We start from the raw sequence: 23,812 nt of genomic DNA, 5'->3' as shown, positions 1-23,812 counted from the left end.
TGCTTTTTTATACCACTGCCTCTTGTGAAAAGAGATAGGAGGAGGGGAATAACTCCATGAAAAGGATGACCAGCCTTGTTTCATCCACATCCTCCCTATCTCTAGCACTATGTGCGTGTGGTCCTGGAACTTATTTTTTGCATCAACATAAATCTGGCCTCTAACATCTTCTTATAGTATTTTCCAAGTATATGGCAGTCCTTTTCACAAAACTGGAACCCATGAGGGCCATCCAGTCTATATGCCCCACCTTCATCTTTAGCCAGGCGGCACATATGACCCTGTACTTCCCATGGCTGCTGGCCCAGCGTCTCTCAGGACCACTGCCTGCCTCTATCTTCTGCTGAGGTAAGAGGAGAATAAAGGGCATGTCTTAAGAAGTAGTGTTTCCAGTACTAGGAGACTGTCCGGTATCTGCTGAAAGACTGGTCAGATCTAAGAATCTCCCCTTTCTGCCATAACTCTTGGGACTGCCAGCACCCCTGGGCTGAGTTGGCCAGTGGCATGAGGTAGTTCCCACGTCCTCAGCCCCGCTCCATGGTTCCCAAATCACTAACCGTCAGGCCCATTCTTCCTTCAGCCTGGAAGAGAACAGGACTTTTTCTAGGCTTCTGTGGATATTTCTCCTCCTTCCCTTCTTTCCACTTCATTGGATTATGCTACTGCCTGCCTGAATGGTCCCCCACCCCCAGGTCTTACACTCCATGGTCACATGTGGTAAAAATGCATGAAAGATTGGAGGGTCCAGCCCAGCAGATGGTGTGGAGAGAGGGTGGAACCCAGCAAGTGGGCCTTTCAGCCCAAGGCAGTACCTACCACCACAACTGAGTGGCCTTCCCACTTGATAATTACATCTGTGTGGGGCAGCAAGCTTTTTTTGTTCTTTCAGACTTCTCTAGAAACACTCAACAAAGCCATTGCTGGACTTGTGGTGATGTCTGAAGAAATGGAAAAAGTGTATAACAGTTTCCTCAACAACCAGGTTCCCTCTCTGTGGTCCAACACAGCCTACCCTTCCCTGAAGCCACTGGGATCATGGGTCAAAGACCTTATTCTGAGGACCGCGTTTGTGGACGTAAGAAAATGCTCTTCTTTGGGCTTTGATGAATCTAGCAACACGGTTGGCCCTGAGGTCCACAGGAAGCCCTAGCTAACTGAAATATCGACAGCTTTGAGGGATCGTCTGAGTCCAAAGAAAAAGAAACTTCCAGAATGGCATCACCTTAAAAGTCTTATGCTGATTATAATGTAGTTTGCCCTAGGCCTTTATCCTCACATCCCAGTTTAATTCCAGGCCTTGGCGTTTCAGATCTAGTTCATGGGACCCCACTGTGCAGTACAGAACAAATCTGAAATGGGTCCAAACTGCCAGGTGTGACCTTGCTGCCGTCTCCCTCTTCTGTACTCTCTGTAATAACCAGGTTCTGAGTTGGTGGTCAGGCTAGTGGGTGGGGAAGGGGGACAGAGCAGGCAGTAAGAATGGGGCTAGTGACTAACTCGGGACTGGATCAGATACGGCCTCCTGAGAGGTCCTCCAAAATATGACTTTGATTTAAATGACAAACTCCATCTCAGAAAAACAGTACATTATGGTATAATGTTTCTCCTTTAGTTGTGGCTCAAAAGAGGACAGCCTAAGTCCTTCTGGATCTCCGGTTTCTTCTTTCCACAAGGATTTCTAACAGGTACCAGTGCTTTCCCTAGAAAAATCCCACAGGAAAGATGATGGTTTGTTACATGTTCGGTTTCTAGGAACTGGGAAAGTGGCATGGCTGCTAATGGCCTAACTATGGGGCTCTTGTCTATAGGGCAGTCCAATAAGGCCCTGCTCTTCCCCGCTTGCTGGGGAAAAGCATGACAGAAATAGCAGATGTTCCCCCTACAACCTAATCCCTGCCCCTCTCAGGTGACACAAGTGCCAGCACTGCTGCCCCTGTGAACGCAAACAGTGTGCCCCCAATGCCCCACATGACCCCTGCTCAAGGACACCACCTGCTGTGGCCCCAACTCTGAACAGCTTCCTTCCCTCTAAAAGATACTCCTGATTTCCCTCCAGCAGCCCTGGGAATTCAGGCTGGGAGCCCAGAGGGGACCAGGGCCTCTGGGCCACTAGATGCTAATCAGCTGAGCCCTTAATCTGTCTCATTCTGAATCCCTAATAAACAGCACATACAGGACAAGCTGAGCAAGATTCTAACATTGGGGAGATTGGGCTCTGAAATCCTCACTGGCAGAGCAGTGCACTTCAGACTTGGCCTTCTTCCCTCTCTTTCCAGCCAAGACCAAAATTTGTATCTGCCTTGGCTCCACCGCGCCCAACATCCCCCCTGCAGGCTCCCTGTCTCTGTGAACTAATTCAGAATAAGGTGTTAATGGTTGGGTCTTCTTGATAGAGAGGAAGCTCTCTAATGCTAGAGCAGCCTGGTTGGGGTGAGTGGGGGCCAAGTTTAGGAGCAGCGGCCTCGTTTGAAGGACCCAGCTTTCTGGTTTTCTATTTACAGGAACTCTTCAAAATCATGCTCGGAAATACAATTTGCCTATAGATGAGCTGAATTTCAAGTACAACATGATTCCTACCTATCGGGATCAAGCCGCAGTTATAGAGGCTGCCAAGACAGTCCAGTTTGGACAAGAACTGCCCATGGACATGGAGGTATTCTCCCCGTGACTACTGTTACACCAAAGCAGCTTCTGTCCCACTGTCGCTCAATATCTCAGCCAACCTCCCCTGCCCCTCCCCTACTGCCTCCCAGAGGGGCAGGATGGGACTCACACCCCTAAGACAAGCTCCCCAATTAGCAATGACTAGATAAGAACTGCTTAAATTAGTCTGATTTGTTGAAATATTTTTTAAAGCAATACTGTTTTATTTCTTTAGATACTAACTTGGTTCTAAAGCCAATTTCAATGTGGGGTGGGAGATGGGGGTTTACACACCCACAAGCCATTCTCACACGCAAGCTGGGTGATTTACAGTTCAACTCAATTCTGACACTATCTACCCAGAAACAGCATCAGATCCCACAGGTTAAGGGCTCAGTCCTACAAGACTGTCCCCATCCCTCCCAACTTCAGACAGCAGTTGTCACCTGTGCTTCTAACCAGCTGCTATAAATCAGAAGTTCCTGCGACTCCCTCTTAGGGTTCAATTAATTTAATAGAGTGGCTCACAGAAGTCAGAGAAACTACTTACTTACTAGATTACCAGTGTATTATAAAAGGATATAACTTAGGAACAGCAAGATAGACGAGGTGAATAGGGCAAAGCACGGACAAAGGGCATGGAGCTCCCAGCTCTGCAGGCGTGCCACTCTCCCTGAATCCCTATGTGTTCACCAGCCCAGAGTCTCTCCAGATCCCATCTTTTGGGTTTTCACGGAGGTTTCATTACATAGGCATGATTGATCAAATCATCGACCATTGGTGATTGAACTTGATCTCCAACCCCTCTCTCCTCCCCAGAGGTCAGGGGGTGAGACAAAGTTCCAACCCTCTAATCACAGGGGTGGCTCCACTGGCAACCGGCCCCTAACCTTAGGTGCTTTCCAAAAGTGACTTCATTAACATGACAAAGGACATCTTTATCACCCTCAACACTCAGGAAATTCCAAGGGTTTTGGGAGCTGGGAGTCAGGAACCATGGACGAAGACCAAATACATATGAGAAATATATTTTGGTCATCTGAATAACCAAATATATGTTTTCCTTATTAATCCCCATATCACAGATACCTACAGTAACTTTCTCCTTGTGGAGGCACTATAGTAAGAGGTTAAAAGCAAGAATTTCAGAAGCAGGCAGGCCAGGGTTTAAATTCTGACTCCCCCCCTCGCCAGCTGTGTATACTAGAGCAATTACTAACACGTCTGCACCTCGATGTTCTCATCTGTAAAATGGGGCTGACGCCACCAATCTCATAGTTGTGGGGCAGTGTAAATGAATCCACAGATGTCATGTGACTGGCACCTTAGTGTGCCCACAATAAATAACGATTATTATAGGCTGAATTTATCAGCTGTCTCCTAGTAGAAGTGATATGCTAATTTCATACATTACATAACCGATAGGAATGCACTAAGGAAGCAGTTGAAACTCTGCTTACATAGTTTACACCCGCTAGAGCAGAGGTTCTCGAAGTGTGGTCCCCAGACCAGCAGCATCAGCATTACCTGGGAACTTGTCAGAAATGCAAATTCCAAGGACTCATTCCAGACCTACCGCATCACAAACTCTGGGCTGGGGCCCAGAAACCTGTGTTTTAACAAGTCCTACAGTTTGAGAATCACTGCTCTAGAATATCAGCAATTCCCAACCTGACCCCAGGTTAGAATCACCTGCAGTACTTTTAAAAACTCCCAGTACCCAGGCTACACCCCATTATATCAGAATCACCCCACTTCCATCAGGCATCCTTATTTTTTAAAGCCCCCCTAGTGATTCCAGTAGACAGCCAGGGACGAGAACCACTGCCGACCTGAGCGCCCAGCTTCGATGTGCTGAGATATTGATGGGGGAGGGGAGCATCTGCTTCAAAGCACCTGTCCATCCCAGTGAGCCTTGTAAATATAGTTTTCTATCGGTGCCATGAGATCAAAGATCTGCTCCAGATTGCTCTTGCCAATAAAGTACTCACACTAACCAATCAGTGTAGGTAGGGTTGAATGGCTTTTACTAAACTTAAAATATCATGGTATTAGTAGGAATTGCTCCTGGGTAATTCCATCCGTATCCACCCCACTCAGATCTGATTGCCAAAAACTCACACAGGTCAGACTGACCCCATATTCATGGCTTACTCTATGAAATACTATAACCCCATGCCTCTGAATTGCCTGTATCTTAAAATGATAATAAAAAGGCTTACATCCTTAAGGAAATTTGTTTTAGCATCGAATTATTTTTAAAAGTAAGAGGAAAATAAATTTAGAGATGCACTCCTCGTTATTTGGAGACCCTTCTTAGTCAGGAGGGCAGAACTCCAGCCAGGTACAGCAGGCCTCGCTGAGGCCTTCCAGGATGGTGCAGGATGTTGGCCCTGCTCTGTGCCTGGCACATTCTGTCTGCCACATAGGCTGACTCTGATGGACAGAAGTTTACAGTGACTGCCGGGCCTCTGTCCCTCCACCCTGCCCCGTTCACACCACATCTCCACTTGGGTCGTATGCACTGAGCCATGACAATGCCTTAGAATCTCTGCCTTCTCTGAAGACCTCAAGTTGTCTAATTGGCCTGTCTCCTGGTCCTCCCAGCAAATGTCTGCAAGAGACTGTTTAGACAGCTCTAGTTCTGTTACACACAAGCAGGACCGCCGTTAGCCCCTTTGCTGCCTTTGTGCAGTTCAGGAAAAGGCACTCCCTCTAGGTGGATGCCCACGTGGCTCCCACACATGGCTTGGCAAGTGGTTAGCAGGACGCTTTCAGCCTCCACTCAGGCAAATGTGCACACACGTACATAGCAGCCTCCAAAACAGGAAGGCCCATTGCGCTCAAAAGACAAAGTCCAGGACACTAGAAGGTCACCACCAGCCCAAAAGAGCTTACTATCCTTTTATTCTTTATGATATACTTATGTCTACACTGCTTGATCCTCTGCCTGCAGCTATGAAGCTCCAACTATTGAATTATCCAAAATTTGTCCCCAGAACTGGCCAAATTCACTCAGTGTTTAAGGAAGAGGGACATAGAAGCCCACAATTGGCAGAAATTGTACACCAGTGGTGACATCTGATCACAGGACATTGAGGGCAGAGTCTCTCTCGCTCTCTCTCTCTCTCCGCCCCCCTCCTCTCCTTCTCCCTGTTTCTCCTCTCTCTCTCTCTCCTTTAATAGAAACATTAGAAATTGAGCATAATTTCTTAAAAAAAAAAAAAAAGGAGCTTTCCATAGGCACTCTGCAAATGTTATTGCAGATATATAATCCATCTGCTAGGAAAGCACCCAGATCCTTGAAAGACCTAACTGAACAAAGAAAGATGATAATCACAGCCCTCTTATCCCATCTGCTTCAAAATGAGAAGGAAGAGGTCATAATATCATGATATGCGATAGTCTGAAGCCCATAAATGGGTTTCCCAGGGTTATCCCCTATTAGACATCTTGGTAGAGTATGAGTTTTGGTGTCAAAATAGGAAGCAAGTAATTTTACTTTTCAGAGCCTCCATATTCTCCTCCCTGGAAAGTGAGAAATAACAGCAATCTATAATTAACTCACTGATGAGGATGTGGGACGCAAGAGACGTCCCACAGCTGCTGATCCCCTTCTCCTCTTCTCACCTTTAAATTTCTGGTATCTTTCAGTTGCCCTCTCCTGAGGATGGCGTACTTGTTCATGGAATGTTCATGGATGCTTCTCGATGGGACGATAATGAGATGGTGATAGAAGATGCATTGCCCGGACAGATGAATCCAATGCTGCCTGTGGTGCATTTTGAACCTCAACAAAATTATGAGCCAAACCCAACACTTTACCACTCCCCACTTTATAAAACAGGGGCCCGGGCAGGAACACTGTCAACCACAGGTAAGGACATTCTAAGACTGGTACAAATAATGACCAAATGCAAACTACAATCAAAGTCCACACAGAAACCTATAATATGCAAAGGCGGATCTTGAGCAAATTAGCTACGCTTAAGATGAGGCCACACTTATAACATACAAATTTAGAAATGTTGTAAATTTTGTTTCTTTTAATACTGAGTGTGGATTGATGTTATAAAACTAATGCTTGCCTCTATTAGTCTTATAAGTAGAAAATAGAGTTCATTGGGCAGTGACTTCTAATTTTAAAGCGATGGACTAAGAAGACACTAAAATCTATCTCTCACCAAATCCATCGAGACTCATCATAGAAAAGAGATTTAAAAATAAACTAATGAATAGAATGCGATGCCAACAAAAGGGAAATCTGAGTGGACCTGAAACTGAGATATAGCCCTGAAAAAAGGAACCAGATAGGAAAAAAAAGCCATTATCAACCAACAAGCTAAAGAACTGAATTCAGGCGGCTAAAGAGTGAGCAAAGGGAAGGCACTGAGAAAATCCCTCCAAATACCTCACAACGAAATTAAAAAAAAAAGTGATACTGTGGAAAAAGTCAAAATTTCCAACATTTATCTACTATACTAGCAATCTAGAAGGAGAAAGTAGAGAGAATGAAAGTGATAATATTTGAAGAAATAACGGCTGATAATTTCCCAGAACTGAAGAAACACTTGAGTCCTCAAATTACCAGATCTCACGAAGTCGTAGGGATGACTTTTTAAAACATAAATAAAGAAATAAACAATCAAATTTCGAAAAGAAACAGAGATATATCAAAGTGATACTTAGGACTATGAGAAAGAAAGAAAGAAAATCCTCAAAGCAAAGAAATAAAATGTATTAATACACTGAAACTAAAATTCCAGAGATTGAGAATCTCATTGCCAAACAGTGCATATAAAAATAGGGAAACATCTTCAAAGGGCTGAGAAAAACAACTTTGAACCAGAAATGCAAAAGCAGCCAAATTATCATCCAAGAGGGAAGGCGTAATAAAGACAGCCTTAGACATACAAAGCCTCTGAATTAGTCACCACTGACCGTCTATTTACCACACACACACACACACACAGTTAAACCGTTAAAAGTTTGACCATAAAAACTCTCATACACTGCTGGTGGGAATGCAAACTGGTGCAGCCACTATGGAAAACAGTATGGAGATTTCTCAAAAAGTTAAAAATAGAACTACCATACGATCCAGCCATTCCACTACTGGGTATCTATCCAAAGAGCTTGAAGTCTGCAATTCCAAAAGTCCTATGCACCCCAATGTTCATTGCAGCATTATTTACAATAGCCAAGACATGGAAGCAACCTAAGTGCCCATCAACAGATGAATGGATAAAGAAGATGTGGTACATATATACAATGGAATACTACTCAGCTGCAAAACAGAACAAAATCATTCCATTTGCAATAACATGGATGGACCTTGAGGGAATTATGTTAAGTGAAATAAGCCAGTTAGAGAAGGATAATCTCTGTATGACTCCACTCATAGGAGGAATTTAAAAATGTGGACAAAGAGAACAGTTTAGTGGATACCAGGGGAAAGGTGGGGTGGGGTGGGCACAAAGGGTGAAGTGGTGCACCTACAACATGACTGACAAACATTAATGTACAACTGAAATTTCACAAGATTGTAACCTATCATTAACTCAATAAAAAAAGAAAAGTTTGACCATAAAAATGATTTTAATAGTTTGTAAATAAATTTCCAAATGATAGAAATATGGGAGACGGGGCAGGGCAGAAAGAAGTAAAAACTCTTCCTCATTTGAATGGAGAATATAGATACTGATGATAAATATTTATTTGTCTAATAAAATCTTTAGTTAAAGTATGTTCTCTGGGGCTGGCCCTGTGGCGGAGAGGTTAAGTTGATGTGCTCTGCTTCAGAGGCCCAGGGTCTCGCCAGTTCGGATCCTGGGTGTGGACCTAGCACTGCTCATCAGGCCATGCTGAGGGCGGCGTCCCACACAGCACAACCAGAAGGACCTACAGCTAGAATATACAACTACGTACTGGGGGGTTTGGGAGAGAAGAAGAAAAAAAAAGGATTGGCAACAGATGTTAGCTCAGGTGCCAATATTTAAAAAAAAATAAAAAATAAAGTAAAATTAAAAAGTCTGTTCTCCAAGGGTAACATAGAGAATAAAACTAAAATATTCGCTCCTATCACATGCCTTGATCTCCCACTCCTATGACAAATCTAAAGTATTAACAGGTATTTGTTTAATTGATAATGGTATGTACAAGTTTCTGTGTGGACATATGCTTTCATTTATCTTGGGTAAATGTCTAGGAGCAGAATGATCATATGTTAGGTATATGTTTAACTTTTTAAGAAACTGCCAAACTGTTTTCCCAAGTGGCCATCCAGCAGTCCCTCTAGGAGTGGGTGAGGGGTCTGCTTCCTCCAGACCCTCCCCACCACTTAGTATGAGCGATCTTTTTAATTTTGGGTGATAGATAGGTAGATAAATAACAGTGGTATCTCATTGTGGTTTTCATTTGCATTTCCCTAATGACTAATGACACTGACCATCTTTTCTTGTCTTCTCTGTCTTCTCTGATGAGCTGTCTGTTCAAATCTTTTGCCCACTTTTTGAGTCATTTGTCTTATCATTGACTAAAATTCAAACAGGAACTCTGTCTTTCTGGCAAGAGGAACCAAGAAAAGGTAGATATTAAAACGATGTTGCACTGGCACAAAATACATCTAATTAGATGAAATGCACTAGATAGAGAGCCTAAAGATACACTGTGTGTATGCGGAAACTTGACATATAATAGCAGCCTCATTTAAAATTGGTCAGGAACAGAGAAGTTCCTCCACAAATGGTGCTGGGAGAATTGGTTATACCAAACTTAGATCCTTAACTCACATCACATACAAAAATTAAATCATGGATGGATTCTACAGACTTAATCATCACTAAATTTCAAAATTATCAACCCTAATGAAATAATGGCTCTCAGTAATAATCATCAATGGCTGCTAATATCCCAAAAAAGAAAAGCATCAGACACGAGGTGCTTCCTGATGGAAGTACACACCACCTATGAAGTATTCTTACCAAAAAAACTCAAACCTGAATGTGATCACACCTCTAGATCTAACCGGCCCTTTAGAAGCATAGAGGAACATGTTTTAAATTGCCACACAGATGCTGGCAGCAAAATCCAGACCGTGGGGAACTTTACAGGACAAACAGCCTGGTTGTTTCAAGGGAGTGGCAAAAAAAACAGAGGGGGAAGCTACCAATTGAAAGAGATGTAAGAGACACATCACCGCTGCAAGGCATGAGCCTTATTTAAATCCTGAATCAAACTAACGGTTTGAGATATACATATAATATGTATATATAATATATATATATAGTGCATATGTACTATAAAATGTCACTCAAGCACCTGCCAAGGCACATGCAGGAAATGGCATAAAAGGTAAAGAAATGGGAGAAACAGGCACACTCTGCTGGAGACACCACCACCTTCCCCAGCTTCCACAGCTGGAGTTTGCTACGGATGCAGTGCCAGAAATGCAACTCCCACCTTGAGGGAAGGACCCTCTTCTCACCTGGGTCCTTCCTCACGCAAACCCAAAACAAAGAAACTGCAAAAGTAACCTCTTAATCCAGATGTCCCAGAGCTAAGGACAAAATACCTGTGACTGTGCTTAGTCATCTCAGGAGCCCCAGGGCCTAACTGCAGGGTGCAAGAAAGGGTAGATGGATGGATGGATGGATGGACAGAAGATGGATGGATAGATAGAAGATGGATGGATGGACAAACAGATGGACGAATGAATGGATGCCCAACCTACCAACTGCATCCCGAGTCCCACTGAAAGCTCAGACCTGAATTCTAATCCAATGCCCCCAGAGTCAGACTGCAGAGAACTTGAAATAGAGTTCATAAGGTTACACAAAGCCAAAGCTGGACAGGTCCTAAAGGATCATTTGTTGTAACATCTTTATTTTATAGTGTAAAACTGACATCTGTAGAGGACTATTTGCCCACCATCTTTAGAGGCAGAGTCAGGTCTGGAACCCAGGTGTCTTGACTCGTAGTACAATGCTCTTTGTATCAAGGGGTTATTCTGTAAGTAACGACCCTTTTTTTCCCTTAACTAGGTCATTCAACCAACTTTGTGGTGACCGTCCTTTTACCCTCCAAGCAGTCCAAAGACTACTGGATTGCCAAGGGATCAGCCTTGCTCTGCCAGCTGAATGAGTGAAAAGTTGCCACCTGCTGGCAAAGAAATGGGCCAGAGCTCTTTCCTGATGGGAGAAAAAGAGTCTGCATAATTTATATGTGAGCAAATAGTGTTACTTTTGATCTGGCATAAAGGTAGTAAGTGTGGCTTTTATTTCTCTTATAACCTAAAATAAAGTGTTTTGAGTTTCTCTTTCTGTTGGTAATTCAAGCCCCAATGTGAAAGCACTAGGTTCAGCACCCATCTCTCAAACCTGCTCCTCTTCCCCCAGGTGAGAGCCAGGGAACTTCCCATCAGTAACCTGGGCGCTCCTTGGGCAGAGTCAGAACTCAGCACTTCCTAACACGAAAGGCCCGATGCACACTTCAGTCACACGGCCCCGGGTGAACAGATCAAGGCTTAGAGCCCAACACATGGGAGGCTGATGCGGCGACCACAACAACTGGGAGCCAATGAGCAAGATAACAAGACCTTGGCCCACGGAGCTAGTGCCCCCGCTCTGTGGGGCTGTTACAATCCTTAGAAGAATCTGTGCTTTCACAAAGTGCAGGCTGGTTGTGCCCCAGGGAGAGGAGTTCTCCCCTTCCACTTTAGGATGAACCTGTGTGAAAACCGGCCGGGTGCACGTGAGCCCCTGCCACCTCAAAAGCACAGGTTGTTGGGTCAGTGCTAAGATGGAGCAGCCACACTGTGGCAAGCCATTTCATGTCAGCCCTGCCAACAAGAGTCTGTGTGCTTCCTTGGCCATAACATGAGCCAAGAAACTGGGAACTGCCCAGCTAGGATATGGGCCTCTGGAGAAAGTCACACCACCCCCTTACAGACAGTTGGAAGAACTGGGTCAGCCACAGTTTACCTCCCAGTTTACCTCTGTCTGTCCCGGTTTACCTCTGTCTGTCCACCTTCATCCCCGTAACTATCAAAGTGAGGAACAGACTGAGGTCACAGAAGAGAAGGGAGCACTTCCATTAGTTAGAGTTCAGCACAGGAGTCAGGAACTACCATTGGTGTTTCAAGCAGAACAGCTGCTTACTAAGCCACGGGAACGGCTACAGCTGCAGAAGGCAGAGGGCTGACATTACGCACCACAGCAGCTGTAATCCGAGGTCAGAAAGCTGCAGGAAACTACTCACAACTACACCAGGCTCATGAAGCAGCTGACGCAACAGTGGGACGCAGAGCGAGCCGGGCCGCTGCACAAACTTGTGTCTGCTGGAGCCTGCACGTCCCTGCCACCACTACTGAAGAAAAAGGTCTCCTGCCCCCTCTGCCTTCTAAATCTCACATAAGAGTATCTCATTAAGAGACTCTCAATCACAGCATCAACGGAATCTGGGAAAGTTTACCCTCCTACCCCTGCAATACAGGGGGTGCAGAACAGAGCAAGGGGGCGTGGACACGGATCCTGAGTACCATCACACCACCTTTCAGTGAGATGCCAATGATCTTCTTGGCCCTCAACGTGCCTGAGAATGAACCCACAAGGAAGTCTCTGGAAAGGAAGGGAAGGCCACAGAGCTGCAAGCTCAGGCCATCAAGCTTAGCCTAAACCAGATTAGAAACAAACACATCTACTTCTTCTGGGCCCCGCCCAAGTCCTGGGCAGACCCTCTGGGTTGTGAGCTGCTCGGAGGCCCAGGAGGACCATAAAGAAACCTTGCCACGGGTGGGCAACCCTGGTCTGGAGCCACAGCGGAAGGTGGGCCATTGGAGATCAGCTGGGCGGGGCTAAATGTCCCCATTTCAGACTTGGCTGGGGCAGTTCTTCTCTTACTCACTTTATACAGAGATTGCCCACAAGATTTCATTTGGAAAAGACGTGGACATATAAATAATAAATAAATAACAACACGGGTCGGGGGAGTGCCTGAAAACCACTTTCTTGCAGCACACCTCTGACAAAGCCTACCCATCTGCCCGGTCCAGCACGTGGGTGAGACACTCACACGTTAGATGCACTGAAAGCACCTGTGAGTGCGGGACGCACCCTACTCACCAGACCTTGAATAGAGAGGAGCAGACCAAAGGTCCCACGGCCTTTACCGCCCCTGCATCCAGAACCAGGAGTGAACAGGTCGAAGAGCAGCAGGAGGGAAAAAAGGGTCGGGATCCGAAGTTGCAGGAAAGCCCCGGAGTGAAGCAGTGACAGTACTCAGAGGGTGTGAGCAAAAAGGTTGTTTGCCTGACATATACACTTTGTGGGGAAAAGTCTACATGAAAAAAGGTATTTAATTATTTTCATATAATTCATTTACAATTAATTCTTTTCATACAACTCATTATGTTACAAAACTGTACACCTACCCCAAACATTGTTGAATAACCCAAAGGCATTCCTGGGAAAGAGAAGAATCCACACTGGCTTTTATTCTGAGTCTCTTCTCCTGGGTTGGGCCTGTCAAGGCCAAACCTGAGTGTGGAGTACAGGAATGGCTCTCCTTCAAGTCCAAGGGGTCAGGGTCTTGGCCTGGCTTCTCTAGTTGTTACAGAAGGGGCGTCTCTGTTTGGAAAGCCAGCACCAGCACCCAGAACACAGGAGTCCAGAGAGACAGGCAGGCACTGCTGGCCACCATCTGGCTGTGGCGGGAAGGCCCATGGCGAGGGAGCCGCAGCTCGGCAGTGATGTGCCTGTCCACAACGGGGACCTGGAGTTGTGGGACCACAGCACTAGGAGAAAAAGACAGAGTCTCAGGGCACAGCAGGAGCCACTGGATACTCCAAAGGCCCCAAATGGCCACAAAGCTTCTTTTTGTCTCCCTTCTTTAAAGACATGGAATGGATCTTAGTATGTTAATAGGTTTCCTGTGTCTTCGGCCCTTGTTACCATTGCTACGACAAAACCAAATAATACAGCCGCTAAGACTAGCACATTGGGCAACTCTCCCCTGGCTGTTTGGTTCCAGGTTCAAGGATTATTAAAAACTCCAGGTGTCAGAAGGCCTAACTCAGATTTGCTTATCATTAGCCTCTGGGCAATCTCAGGCAGGGGTCTTTCCTCACTGACCACACACACAGGTACAGCCAAGCCACGAGGAGAACTCCCTGGGTCTCTGGCTGTCTCCCCGACTCCAGCCCAGGTCTGGTGTGAACACACGCAAGCATCCAAGGTCAAGACAGTACAAGCTGTGGGGCCCATGACCTCAGGCCCGTCCTCTCAGCTCAGCTCAGGTATAAGGTGCCCAACTCCATGGCCGCCTTGAAAGGAAATGGCCCAGACTGAAAAAGTACTAAACGGGTCAATTTATTCCGCCATCAGCGAAGGATGGTTGAAGAGCCACCCTCAGTTACCCTGGGGGACATGAAGACCAAGAGGATCTGTCCCTGTTCTCCATGTCCCATTTGGCTGCCAGCTTCTATCCATTTAAAAATCCAAATCCCACAGCACATCGGATGCCTCCTTCAAACCTTTCAGTGGCTCCCTACTTCCCTCAGCATGACATTCGCAGTCACTCCACCGCGTTTATCTTTCTGGGCCCATCTCACTCGACTCCCTGTTGACCTCCCAGGCTCCAGCCAGAACTACTTTATCTTGGTTTATCCTTATCTTGCTCACTCTCCCCACACCAGGCTTTCGCACTGTTCTCTTTGCTTGGAACTCCTTCCCCTCCTTGTTCAGTTGTTTGCTTGTTCATTCAAGATTTATCATGAAGCACCTATGCAGACACTGGATCCCTGAAGCTCCTGATCCAGACTCAGAATGTCTACTTATTGAGCTCCACTTTGTCAGGCTTCTACTCAGCATCAGCCAAAAGGTCCTTCCTCCAGCCTCCTCCCCAGACCGTGAGCTCTATGAAGGCAGAGGGCCAATGGCTGTCTGGTTCACTCCAAAGCCACAGCACCCAACACAGCAGCAGGCACTTAAGAGGAACTCAGTAAGTCTGGACCGAATTGAATTGACTCCTGGGTCCCAGGCCTCTCTGGTGCAGTTCTTCCAGCAGCCTTATCCCCGCAGACCAGGCTGGGTCACCACCTTTGGCTCCTCCATCCACCTCTGATCCACTTCCCAGTGGTCACGTGGCTCCTTGTAAGATGTGGGAGCTGAACAAGCCCATTTCTACAGAGCTGCTTCCAGCTCTGCAAAACTATGAAATTCTCCCTGATCTGCGGGGGAGAAAGGGCTGGCAAATCAAGTCCTTTACGATGTTTATTCTGGCCTCAGTTCCACTTTTAACAGACCCATCTGTGCCCTCCCAGCATACCAGCAACACCATTTGTTTTTTAACAGAGATAAATATGTTGAAGCAATTACCTTTAATATGGATTCATGTCCATCACAGTGGACGGAAGACTGGTACCCAGAGCCGTGAGAAAAGGGAAAGGCTGCTCCATGAGCGGGGCGCTCACCCCTACCAGAGCCTTGAACCCCACCCCTTAAGCACCGTGACCGGTATTCGTGAGCTGCTCCCCACCCATATTGCCAGGGTGAGGATGGACGTCGGTGATGGGCTCCTGGTTGGCCCCGCCCACCGCACCCCACCCCACCGCACCCCACCCCAATCCAACCTCCTCACCTCTCATCCAGTCGGACCCACAGGTCACTGAACTGCCTGAACTGCTGCCTGCGCTGCGGCCGCCTCCGCTTTTTCCGGAACTTCCGCTCAGCCTCCACCGGCAGGTCGGCACTTCCGGGCAGGGACACATGGGTTGGCAACAGCGAGTGCACAGCAGACCCAGCTTCCAGTACCAGCGCTTCCGGGGCGGGCACTTCCGGAGCAAAGATGGCAGAGGAGACAGGCTGCGTCGAGGGAGACGAGGGACTGTCACTCTTCTCTCTATGAACAGGGGTGGAAGGAAGATGGATTTGGAGGAGGGTCATACAGTATGGCATCCTTTCCATAGCAATGGGTCGCCACTATCTAGAAAGCCGCAGAAGATTACAGCATTTAAAGAGAGGTGAAAAATGTTTAAATGCCATTTGGTTAGAAGAATTGAACTAGCCCTTAACCCTGTTAATTCCTCCTGTCCCCTTATAAGGGCTCTACTCAGAAAGAGGCTCCTTGGCTGCTGGCAGCCACCCCATCCCCAGGTGAAGGACTGCCAGTGTTCACAGGGCTGGCTTCTAACCACCTTACCCCAGGTCTGACCATAAACCATCTTTCCTGAAGGAATGTGTTTTTCACAATTGGTGAGAAATTCAAACTTGCTTCTATCCTTCCCACAAAGATGACTATAGTCCCCAGAAAAACTTCTTCCAGTGAGGAAATAAGGCATTAGAAGGACCAAATTTTTTCCTACAACAGGACTTTCGTCAAGGGTTTGGTTAGGGCGTGGGGCAGTAAGAAAAGAATCCCAGCCACTAGAGCCCAATCCCATCGTCTCCTGATGGAGGCAGCGAGGGGCCTGGAGCTCCATGGGCCTGAGGAAGGGGAGCAGTGATGTGCCATGTGCATCCTCCAACAATGTGGGTGCAGCAGACCAGCGTATGTAAGAACTCAGTCACTCTGCTCTGATTCACCTTGATGAACCGCCCACCTGCCGAAAGCAGGCCTCAGATCTGCCCCAGAACCTGAGAGGTCAGTTAGTATCCATGGCCCTGTATGAGGAAGGAAGGAGGTGTAAGACATAGAAGATGAAAAAGAGAAAGACCCAAGTTTGGCAAAAAAAAAAAAGAAAGGTAAAAGAAGGGACTTTCTCAAATGGCAAAGAAAGAAAAAAGGCCCCCACTCTGAACCCGAGTTTGGAATCCCTGAAACAGATGGTCATAGTTAGAAGGCCCCTAGAGGACAGGACCTGCTGAATTCATCAGTGTCTCGGAGCCCAGCATAATGCCTGGCATGGAAGTGTGACACCACTTAGATGAACCTCTTTATTCTACCAACAAAGAAACTGGGGCCTACAGAGGGAAAGTGCCCCACCTGAGGATCTCCAAGATTCTGGTGGCTTCCTAGAGGATTCAGGAGCAGATGACCAGGCAGCCCCCAAGCCCAGGCCCTCTGCCATGGGTTTGGATGACATGGCTGTGTCATCCTTGACCTCATATAACCCAAACAGGCCCTGATACACAGTAGGCACTCAAAAAAGTCTGTTGCTTTTACTTAGCAAGCAGCATGACCTTAAACTCACTAGGGCTCTATGGTTTTAAGCAGTGGGTCTCCAAAGTGGGGCAAATCACAGCTTTGATTCTGTTCAACTCACAACAGATCCAAGAAGACCTCAGCCCAGTTACTCCAAGTAGCCAAGGCCAGGCCTTGAGAAGCAAGTTAATAACCCTTGAGAGGGAGGCAGTATCCAGAAGAAATTAACTTTACTCCTGCTTTTTGTCTCTCTCATATTTCAGAACTGAGATGTCCTAGGAAATCATAATGCCCACTTTACAGTTAAGGAAACTGAAGACTGACTTGCCCAAGGTCCGAGGAAAATAAAGTGACTTGCCCAGGGTCCCAACAAGGATTCAGTGCCATTTTCAAATAACATTCTCACTATAGAAAATAGAGAGAGTACAGATTAGTGTCACTGTAATCTCCAGGGAGAGATCCTAGAGACAGATGCTCACACGGGCTCAGACACAGGCTTAAGGGTCCCAGGGGCAGTGACCTTTCTCTGGTCAGTGGGAGAGGTGACTACAGAAGAATGGTGAGAGAGATGCAATGTCGCTGGCTTTGAAGATGGAGAAAGGGGCCACAAACCAAGGAATGTGAGCAGCCTCCATAAGCTGGAAAAGGACAGTGAAGAGATTCTCCCCTAGAGCCTCCAGAAGGGACCACAGCCCTACCAACATCTGATTTCAGCCCAGTGCAACCTGCAACAGGCTTCTGATCTACACAACTGTGAGATAATATATGTGTGTTGTTTGAAGTCACTGCGTTTATGGTAATTTATACAGGGAAAAAACTAATACGGCATCCATTAGCCTGGGAAAAGTAGAAGGGCAGCTGTCTACATCCTCAGGACCAGCCCAACAGGACCCCCATCCCTTCCTCTTCTCTGCCCTGGGAAGGGCAGCTTCATAGCCAGGAGCATTTCCTGTGTATTCCAGCCTGCTCTCAGGTGGAGGGTAGTGGCTGCCAGTTGCCCTCACCTCACCCCAATATACACCCCATCTCTGTCTTCCTAATACTGGCCTACCGAGTATTAGCAGCCCTCCTGCCCCCACCCACACCAGCCTGCCCTGGATTCAAGTTCCATATGGATCTGAATCATCCCTCAAGGATTATCACATGGCTGCTGAGAAGGGGAAGAAGGAAGCAGGGATCTCCACCGCCACGCCCCTGGTCCTCGCCAGCCCCTTCACTGTGGGCATTTCCTCCACTCTGGGCCCTTAGCCCTGCGCCCCTTCTTCTCCCTGAACAGGAGCTCCTTTGCAGCTGTCATGCTCCCTCCCCTCCCCTAGGAGCACTGTAGGTAAGTTCACCACTAGAAACTCTTAGACACTACCTAATGGAGCACTTACTGTGTGCCAGCTGTCAGGACAGCTCCTGCAGAAGCACACACCAAACTCCTCGGGATCATGCAAGAGGCAGACCCCAGGCTGGAGTAGGGAGGAAGGTGTGACGTTTGTGCCAGCTCTCACAGATTCTGATGGAATTAGGGCCAGGGGCAATGAATGAGTCCCCGGCAGAGGAAACTGCATGAACAAAGACGAAGGGGCTGGGAAGTACAAAGTGGGAGAAGAAAAGGCAGAAAGAAAAGGGTTGTGCAGGCGGAGGGGTCCGAGCTGTATCCCGGATCTGATTGGCTAGGTGACTGTTCATTTCTTCATCCGTAAAGGAGAAGAAACAGTCACCTCACAGGCTGGTTTTGAGGGTTAACTGAGAGGCCCTATGAACCGGCTCCCACCTGACAATCGATCAATAAATGATCTTTTCCTCCCCTGGGAAGTGTGATCAGCCCAGTGTGATGACAACACTGGTTCTCACCCCTCACTCTGCATCAGAAGCTCAGGAAGAGATTTTAAAAATATGGATTCCTGACTCTTTTCACTCAGGGGCAGGCGTCAGGGTTAGAGCAGAATTAGGGAGGCTGGGAGCAACCATCAACACACACGCACACACACACACGCACACACACACACGCACACACACTCTTAGGCGGGGCCCTTTCCAGCACCCCAAGGATAGTGTGCCAAACCCCAGCCCAGGCAGTCAGCCTGGGGCTGGGGGCTGAGAAGGGGTCAGGGGGCCCAGCCCACCCTGCTTTCCAGGAGTACACAGTCCAACGGGTGAGGAAAGACCCACAGTCCCCCCAAAACAAGCAGAGAACCACTAAGAGCTGGGTTCTCCCTTCAGAGCTGAAGGAGAACAGGAGAGAGAGACGGATGGAGACCTGAGCAGTCAGCTGAGCTGATGGAAGGAGAGGCAGCAGTTTCCCTGACAGGGGAGGAGGGGAGGGCACTTCAGACAGGGGAACAAGCATCAGCGAAGGTGGAGAGGCAGCGACAAGGACAGAAGGCTTTCTGATGCAAGAAGCCTGCCTGTGCCGGAAAAATGTAGTCTGGGTGCTGAGACATCAGCATGAAGAAACTGGACTTTGGAAGAGGACAATAAGAAGTCACTGAAGGTTTCTGAGTAAGGGACACTCGCAAGATTAGTCTCACAGAAAGGTACAGAAGAGAGCAGAGGGCAGCAGCCAGGGGCATGGAGAAGAGGGGCAAATCCCAGAGAGGCTTTAATGGAGGAAACCGGAGGCCCGGTGAAGGTAGAAAAGGAGAAGTCTCAGGCGAGGGCTTTTGTGAACTAGAAAGTGCTATGTGAAGAACTCTGTTACTGACACACTGAATGTCAGGTGTGGAGAGAGGCAGGGGATACGACTAGCCCACAGGTAGCCAAGCTTTCCCACTGAGAGGGAGACTGGGAGAGTCATGGCTCCTGGGATGCAAACTGGACTCTGGGGAAAGACCCTCCGGAGTGAGGGCATAGGGAGAGGAGTTGGCTCGAGACAACATGAGGTGGAGAGGGATCTTCCAAGGACAAAGAGGGGACCGGGAGGAGGGCAGCCATCAGGCAGACACGACAGCTGGCCCCCCTCTCTATCCCCTCAGCACAGAGCCAGGCATTTCCCTCCTGGCGTCCTCTCTCACTCCAGCTGAGATCTCTGCCAGGAGGGGGCGCTGGTGACCATGATCTGGAGGGAGTAGGGGTGAGAGGAAGGGGCTGAATTGTGTCCCCCTGAAATTCCCATGTTGAAGCCCTAACACCCAGGTCCTCAGAATGCGACTGTATTTGGAGACAGAGCCTTTAAAGAGGTGCTTAACTTAATATGAGGCCATTAGGGTGGGGTCCTAATCCACTCTGACTAGTGTCCTTAAAAGAAGAGGAAATTTGAGCACACAGAGGCACTAGGATTGTGTGCACAAGGAGGAAAGGCCATGTGGGGACAGGGAGAAGGCGGCCCTCCCCCAGGAGAAACCAACCCTGCCCACGCCTTGATTTTGGACCTCTGGCCTCCAGAACTGTGAAAAAATAAGATTCTGTTGTTTCAGCAGCCCAGTCTGGTATTTTGTTACGGCAGCCCAAGCAAACCAGTACAGAGCGAGGGGAAGGACCGCCTTGCGCCCACTAGGACTGGAAATGGGGCGGAAGACTAGCAGGGAGGCCAGCATAGGGTCAGCAGCACTGCTGGGGAGTGGAGTCTGCGCCTCCTGAGTTCCTTACAGAAGGGTCCACAGGGCCAGAGGGTGGCTCTGCATAAAACCGAGAAATAAACAGACCTGGGGGAAGAAACAGCTCTGAGAAAGCGAAGGGGCTTTGCTCCTGCCCCGAGATGGGTCTGACAGGCAGTCCCTGCACCTTATGACTGATTCCACCATCTCTCTCCCTAGAACTTCCCAAATGCCCAGGTCGAAGGACACTGAGCCTAATCACCCCTCTGGGGCCCCCAGGACTGTGGAAAAGGCCAGTGTGGCCTCTGCTGCCCAAAGTGCTCGGCCACACAACCCGTGTCTGACACAGCCCCGGCCCCCAAGGGTCGCCAGTTGACCCGGGAGCCAAGTGTCCACTTAGTGGCCAGTTCTCCCAGGCCGGGGGGTAATGGCCATGCTGGGGCCCTCTGGAGCCCCTCGGGATACAGCCCACCCTGGCCCCCAGGCATCCCCGTGGGGGTCTCCACTCCCCTAGCTGCTCCCCAACCAGCACAGAAGCGCTGGAAGGTTACCTGTGGATGGGTCGTCCAGCGGGGGCGTGTTCCACCTCATAGCCTTCACGCCGCAAAACATCGAGCACCGTGTTGTTGCCCATGAAATGACCTGCAGCAAGAAAAACGATCAGAAATATGGCAGCTCTCATGGCCACTAAACATGCTCCCCAAACACACACCCCGTCCGAGAAAGAACCCTGCCAACCCCCTTCCCATCTCTCCAGCTGAATACAGTTCCAGAGAGCTTCTGCAGTTGGGCTTCCTGACAGTCCTGGAAGGCTGGCGGGGTGGGATAAGCAATGTTTCTGAGATGAGGACACTGAGGTTCAGAAGGGTGCAGTGAGCTGCCCGGAGTCACACAGCTAAGAGGAGAGCCTAGACGCCAAATCCCAACCTTCCACCTCTGAATCCAGTGCTAACAGTCCTATCATTCTCGTGTGTATAAACTAACCATCTCTGAGACCCACGCCCCCTTCTGTCCTACCCACAATTACAAATGCACAATAAAAACCTCCATTTAACAGAAGCCACCAGAGCTGGAAGCCTCAACCTGAATTTTATTTCATTTTTTTCCTTATAAATAAAAAGCAGCAAAGATCAACGAGAGAAGCTTACACTGGAATCTTAAATATGTTAAAGGCCAAGGGTAGATCCTGGAGTTCATCTTACTTCATTTCAGGTTTTGATGCTCAGAAGGGACATGATCCTCTGGGGTCACAATGTCCCTTTCTGTGACAGTTTATGGCACTTTAATGTCCTAAGTGGCTAATTAAATTGCAGCACCCTGTCCTCTGATCCAGCAGAACATTAGAGGCATTGTTATTCTCCATTTTAAAATGGAAAACGGAGGTAAAATAGGTTCAGGACTTCGCACACTAAGAAGCAGCCAAGCAGAATCTAAACCCAGGCCATTTCGCTCCAGGGTCTATGCAATTTTGACAACTGAATACTCGCCAGCCGGAAGGAGCCTGGGAAAGCAAATAAGGAAACACCCAAACTGCAGGAGAGGTCGACAGTGGGTCTGTGAGCCTCTCCCTTGTCCTGACTCCACAGCTCTGAGAAGCGCAGTGAACACGGAGCAGCCTTCGGGAGCGTGGGAAGCAGAAGATCCTGGGCTCTACTACATTCTCGGTCCAACTGTCGACAGACTCGATGACCCCAGGATTGAGGAGGGACAAGACTGATGACTCAGATGAAAGGGACACTGCCAAGGCCCAGATTAGCCCCGCTGCAGAAGTGCAGCAAACCCGCGTGTAGCTTCTGCCTGGACTAGGAGAGAGGGGGCAGGAGGCCCTCAGAGTTGTGTCGCCACCCTCACTCCCCCAGCCTTTACCAAGCCCACGGGCGGGGAGTAATCACCATCATAAAAGGAGCTAATGTTTACTGCGCATTAGGCAGTGCAGATGCGGGGCACTGTCCTCATCCTTTACACATGATTTAGCACCCCAACAACAACCCTATAAGGTAGGTGAATTATTATCCCATTTTACAGATTAGGAAAATGAGGCACAGAGAGATGAAGCAAACTGCGACTTGAACCCAGGTCGTCTGGCTCCAGTGTCCACAATCTCAACCAATTAGGAATGAAAAAGATATTTATCGAGGGAACGAAGAGTCCCTATCAGCCATGTTTTCTCATTATGGCCCCAAGCTCTTCTGTTTGACTTCAGTTTTCCTCCAACTCCAAAGGGGAGCTTTGTTTCTCACCTTTAAATTTTTTTTTTTAATGATTTTATTTTTCCTTTTTCTCTCCAAAGCCCCCCGGTATATAGTTGTGTATTTTTAGTTGTGAGTCCTTCCAGTTGTGGCACATGGGATGCTTCCTCAGCATGGCTTGATGAACAGTGCCATGTTCGCACCCAGGATTCGAACCGGTGAAACCCTGGGCCTCCGAAGCGGAGTACGTGAACCTAACCACTCGGCCACGGGGCCAGCCCCTCACCTTTAAATTTTATCTCCAGATCCCCATGAGAAAATTTGCTGTTTGATTTTAAAGCTCTGGAGCTTTCAGGTTTGGATTATCCTCACTTTACAATTAAAAGTTTGCTAACCACACGGCTTTTTGAATTTTACACTGCCAAGGCTAAGCGTTTGGGAGTAATTTCTGACTGTCTGTAGTTCCCTCTGGTCAACTCAGCCTTCAGAAGGCACGAAGAGACATGGACTCGTGGTGGAGAAGGCAGCCCCGGGAAGATGGCCTGGCCTCGGCCGAGCTCCAGGGCACTCCTGACACCCACGGCGCCTGGGGGCTGCGAGGCCTCCGTCCAGCGGTGCAGCAATATGATCAACTGTGCGTGAGAATCAGGCCCACCCAGGCGCCACAGTCTCTCCTGTGCCATCTGTCTGCACAATCCCCATCCCGAGGGCCTGCCCTCCAAACTGCTCAGGTCCAACCCGCCAACGGGCCGCTGGTCAAACTGCTGCTCAGCCTCACACCAGCCCAGAACACACCACAGCACAGGCAGCTGTCATCTCAAAGCGTCTGCCTGTCCCCTGCACCCAGGGCCGCGTTATCCCAACAGTGGACATCAGGGATGCTTTTGAGAGATCAATGGAGTGTGAGTGAAAGGCCAAAGCTTACACTCAGAGGAGGGCAGCCTTGAGCACCCAGCTCTTGCAGGCTCCAGCACCTGGAACCTTCCATCCTCCCTAACCTGGCACAGCCCTGGGACAAAGCCACAGACTCTGTGTGCTAATGGAGGGCCACCATCACCCCCACCAGGCGGATAAGCCAGGGGGGCATCTGGGGTCTGACACCCGTCGGGGTGCCTGCAGAGTGAGGGCTAACAGCTTGGTTAGAGAAAGTCATTTGTTGAGACAGGCCAGACACTGACTCAGTGCAACACAGCACAAGTGCACAATCCAACCATGGAATACAGGACTCAGGAAGAGCAAAACCACTCACACAGGCTCACAGGGGACTAGAGAAGGCAGAGACTGCCGTTTGTCTCACATAGATCTTTTCAACAAACA

The 23,812-nt window shown here is 48.4% G+C and overlaps 2 protein-coding genes across 4 annotated transcripts in view; one reads left to right on the top strand and one right to left on the bottom strand.

Annotated features, from left to right (window-relative positions):
- Positions 1–10,955, top strand: part of DNAH6 (dynein axonemal heavy chain 6) — a 249,681-nt gene extending 238,726 nt beyond the window's left edge. For both annotated transcript variants that reach the window (XM_070511881.1, XM_014852847.3), the window contains exons 73-77: positions 890–1,075; positions 1,613–1,685; positions 2,502–2,653; positions 6,298–6,520; positions 10,686–10,955. In XM_070511881.1, the coding sequence (XP_070367982.1) occupies positions 890–1,075; positions 1,613–1,685; positions 2,502–2,653; positions 6,298–6,520; positions 10,686–10,789 (738 nt within the window). In that variant the 3' untranslated portion in view covers positions 10,790–10,955. The remainder of the gene's footprint in view (positions 1–889; positions 1,076–1,612; positions 1,686–2,501; positions 2,654–6,297; positions 6,521–10,685) is intronic.
- Positions 10,956–12,934: 1,979 nt separating this feature from the next.
- The window catches only part of TRABD2A (TraB domain containing 2A), a 56,528-nt gene continuing 45,650 nt past the window's right edge, over positions 12,935–23,812 (bottom strand). Inside the window, exons 5-7 of one of the 2 annotated variants that reach the window (XM_014852846.3) lie at positions 20,858–20,948; positions 15,280–15,540; positions 12,935–13,435 (exon numbers count right to left, since the gene is read on the bottom strand). In XM_014852846.3, coding sequence (XP_014708332.3) covers positions 13,252–13,435; positions 15,280–15,540; positions 20,858–20,948 — 536 coding nt within the window. In that variant the 3' untranslated portion in view covers positions 12,935–13,251. The remainder of the gene's footprint in view (positions 13,436–15,279; positions 15,541–20,857; positions 20,949–23,812) is intronic. The other variant, XM_014852845.3, reaches the window with a different exon arrangement.

This window comes from Equus asinus, chromosome 6, assembly GCF_041296235.1.
Source record: "Equus asinus isolate D_3611 breed Donkey chromosome 6, EquAss-T2T_v2, whole genome shotgun sequence".
NCBI classification, from domain to species: Eukaryota; Metazoa; Chordata; class Mammalia; order Perissodactyla; family Equidae; genus Equus; species Equus asinus.
The sequence above is the reverse complement of the archived record's forward strand: the minus strand, read 5'-3'. Positions and strand labels throughout refer to the sequence as shown.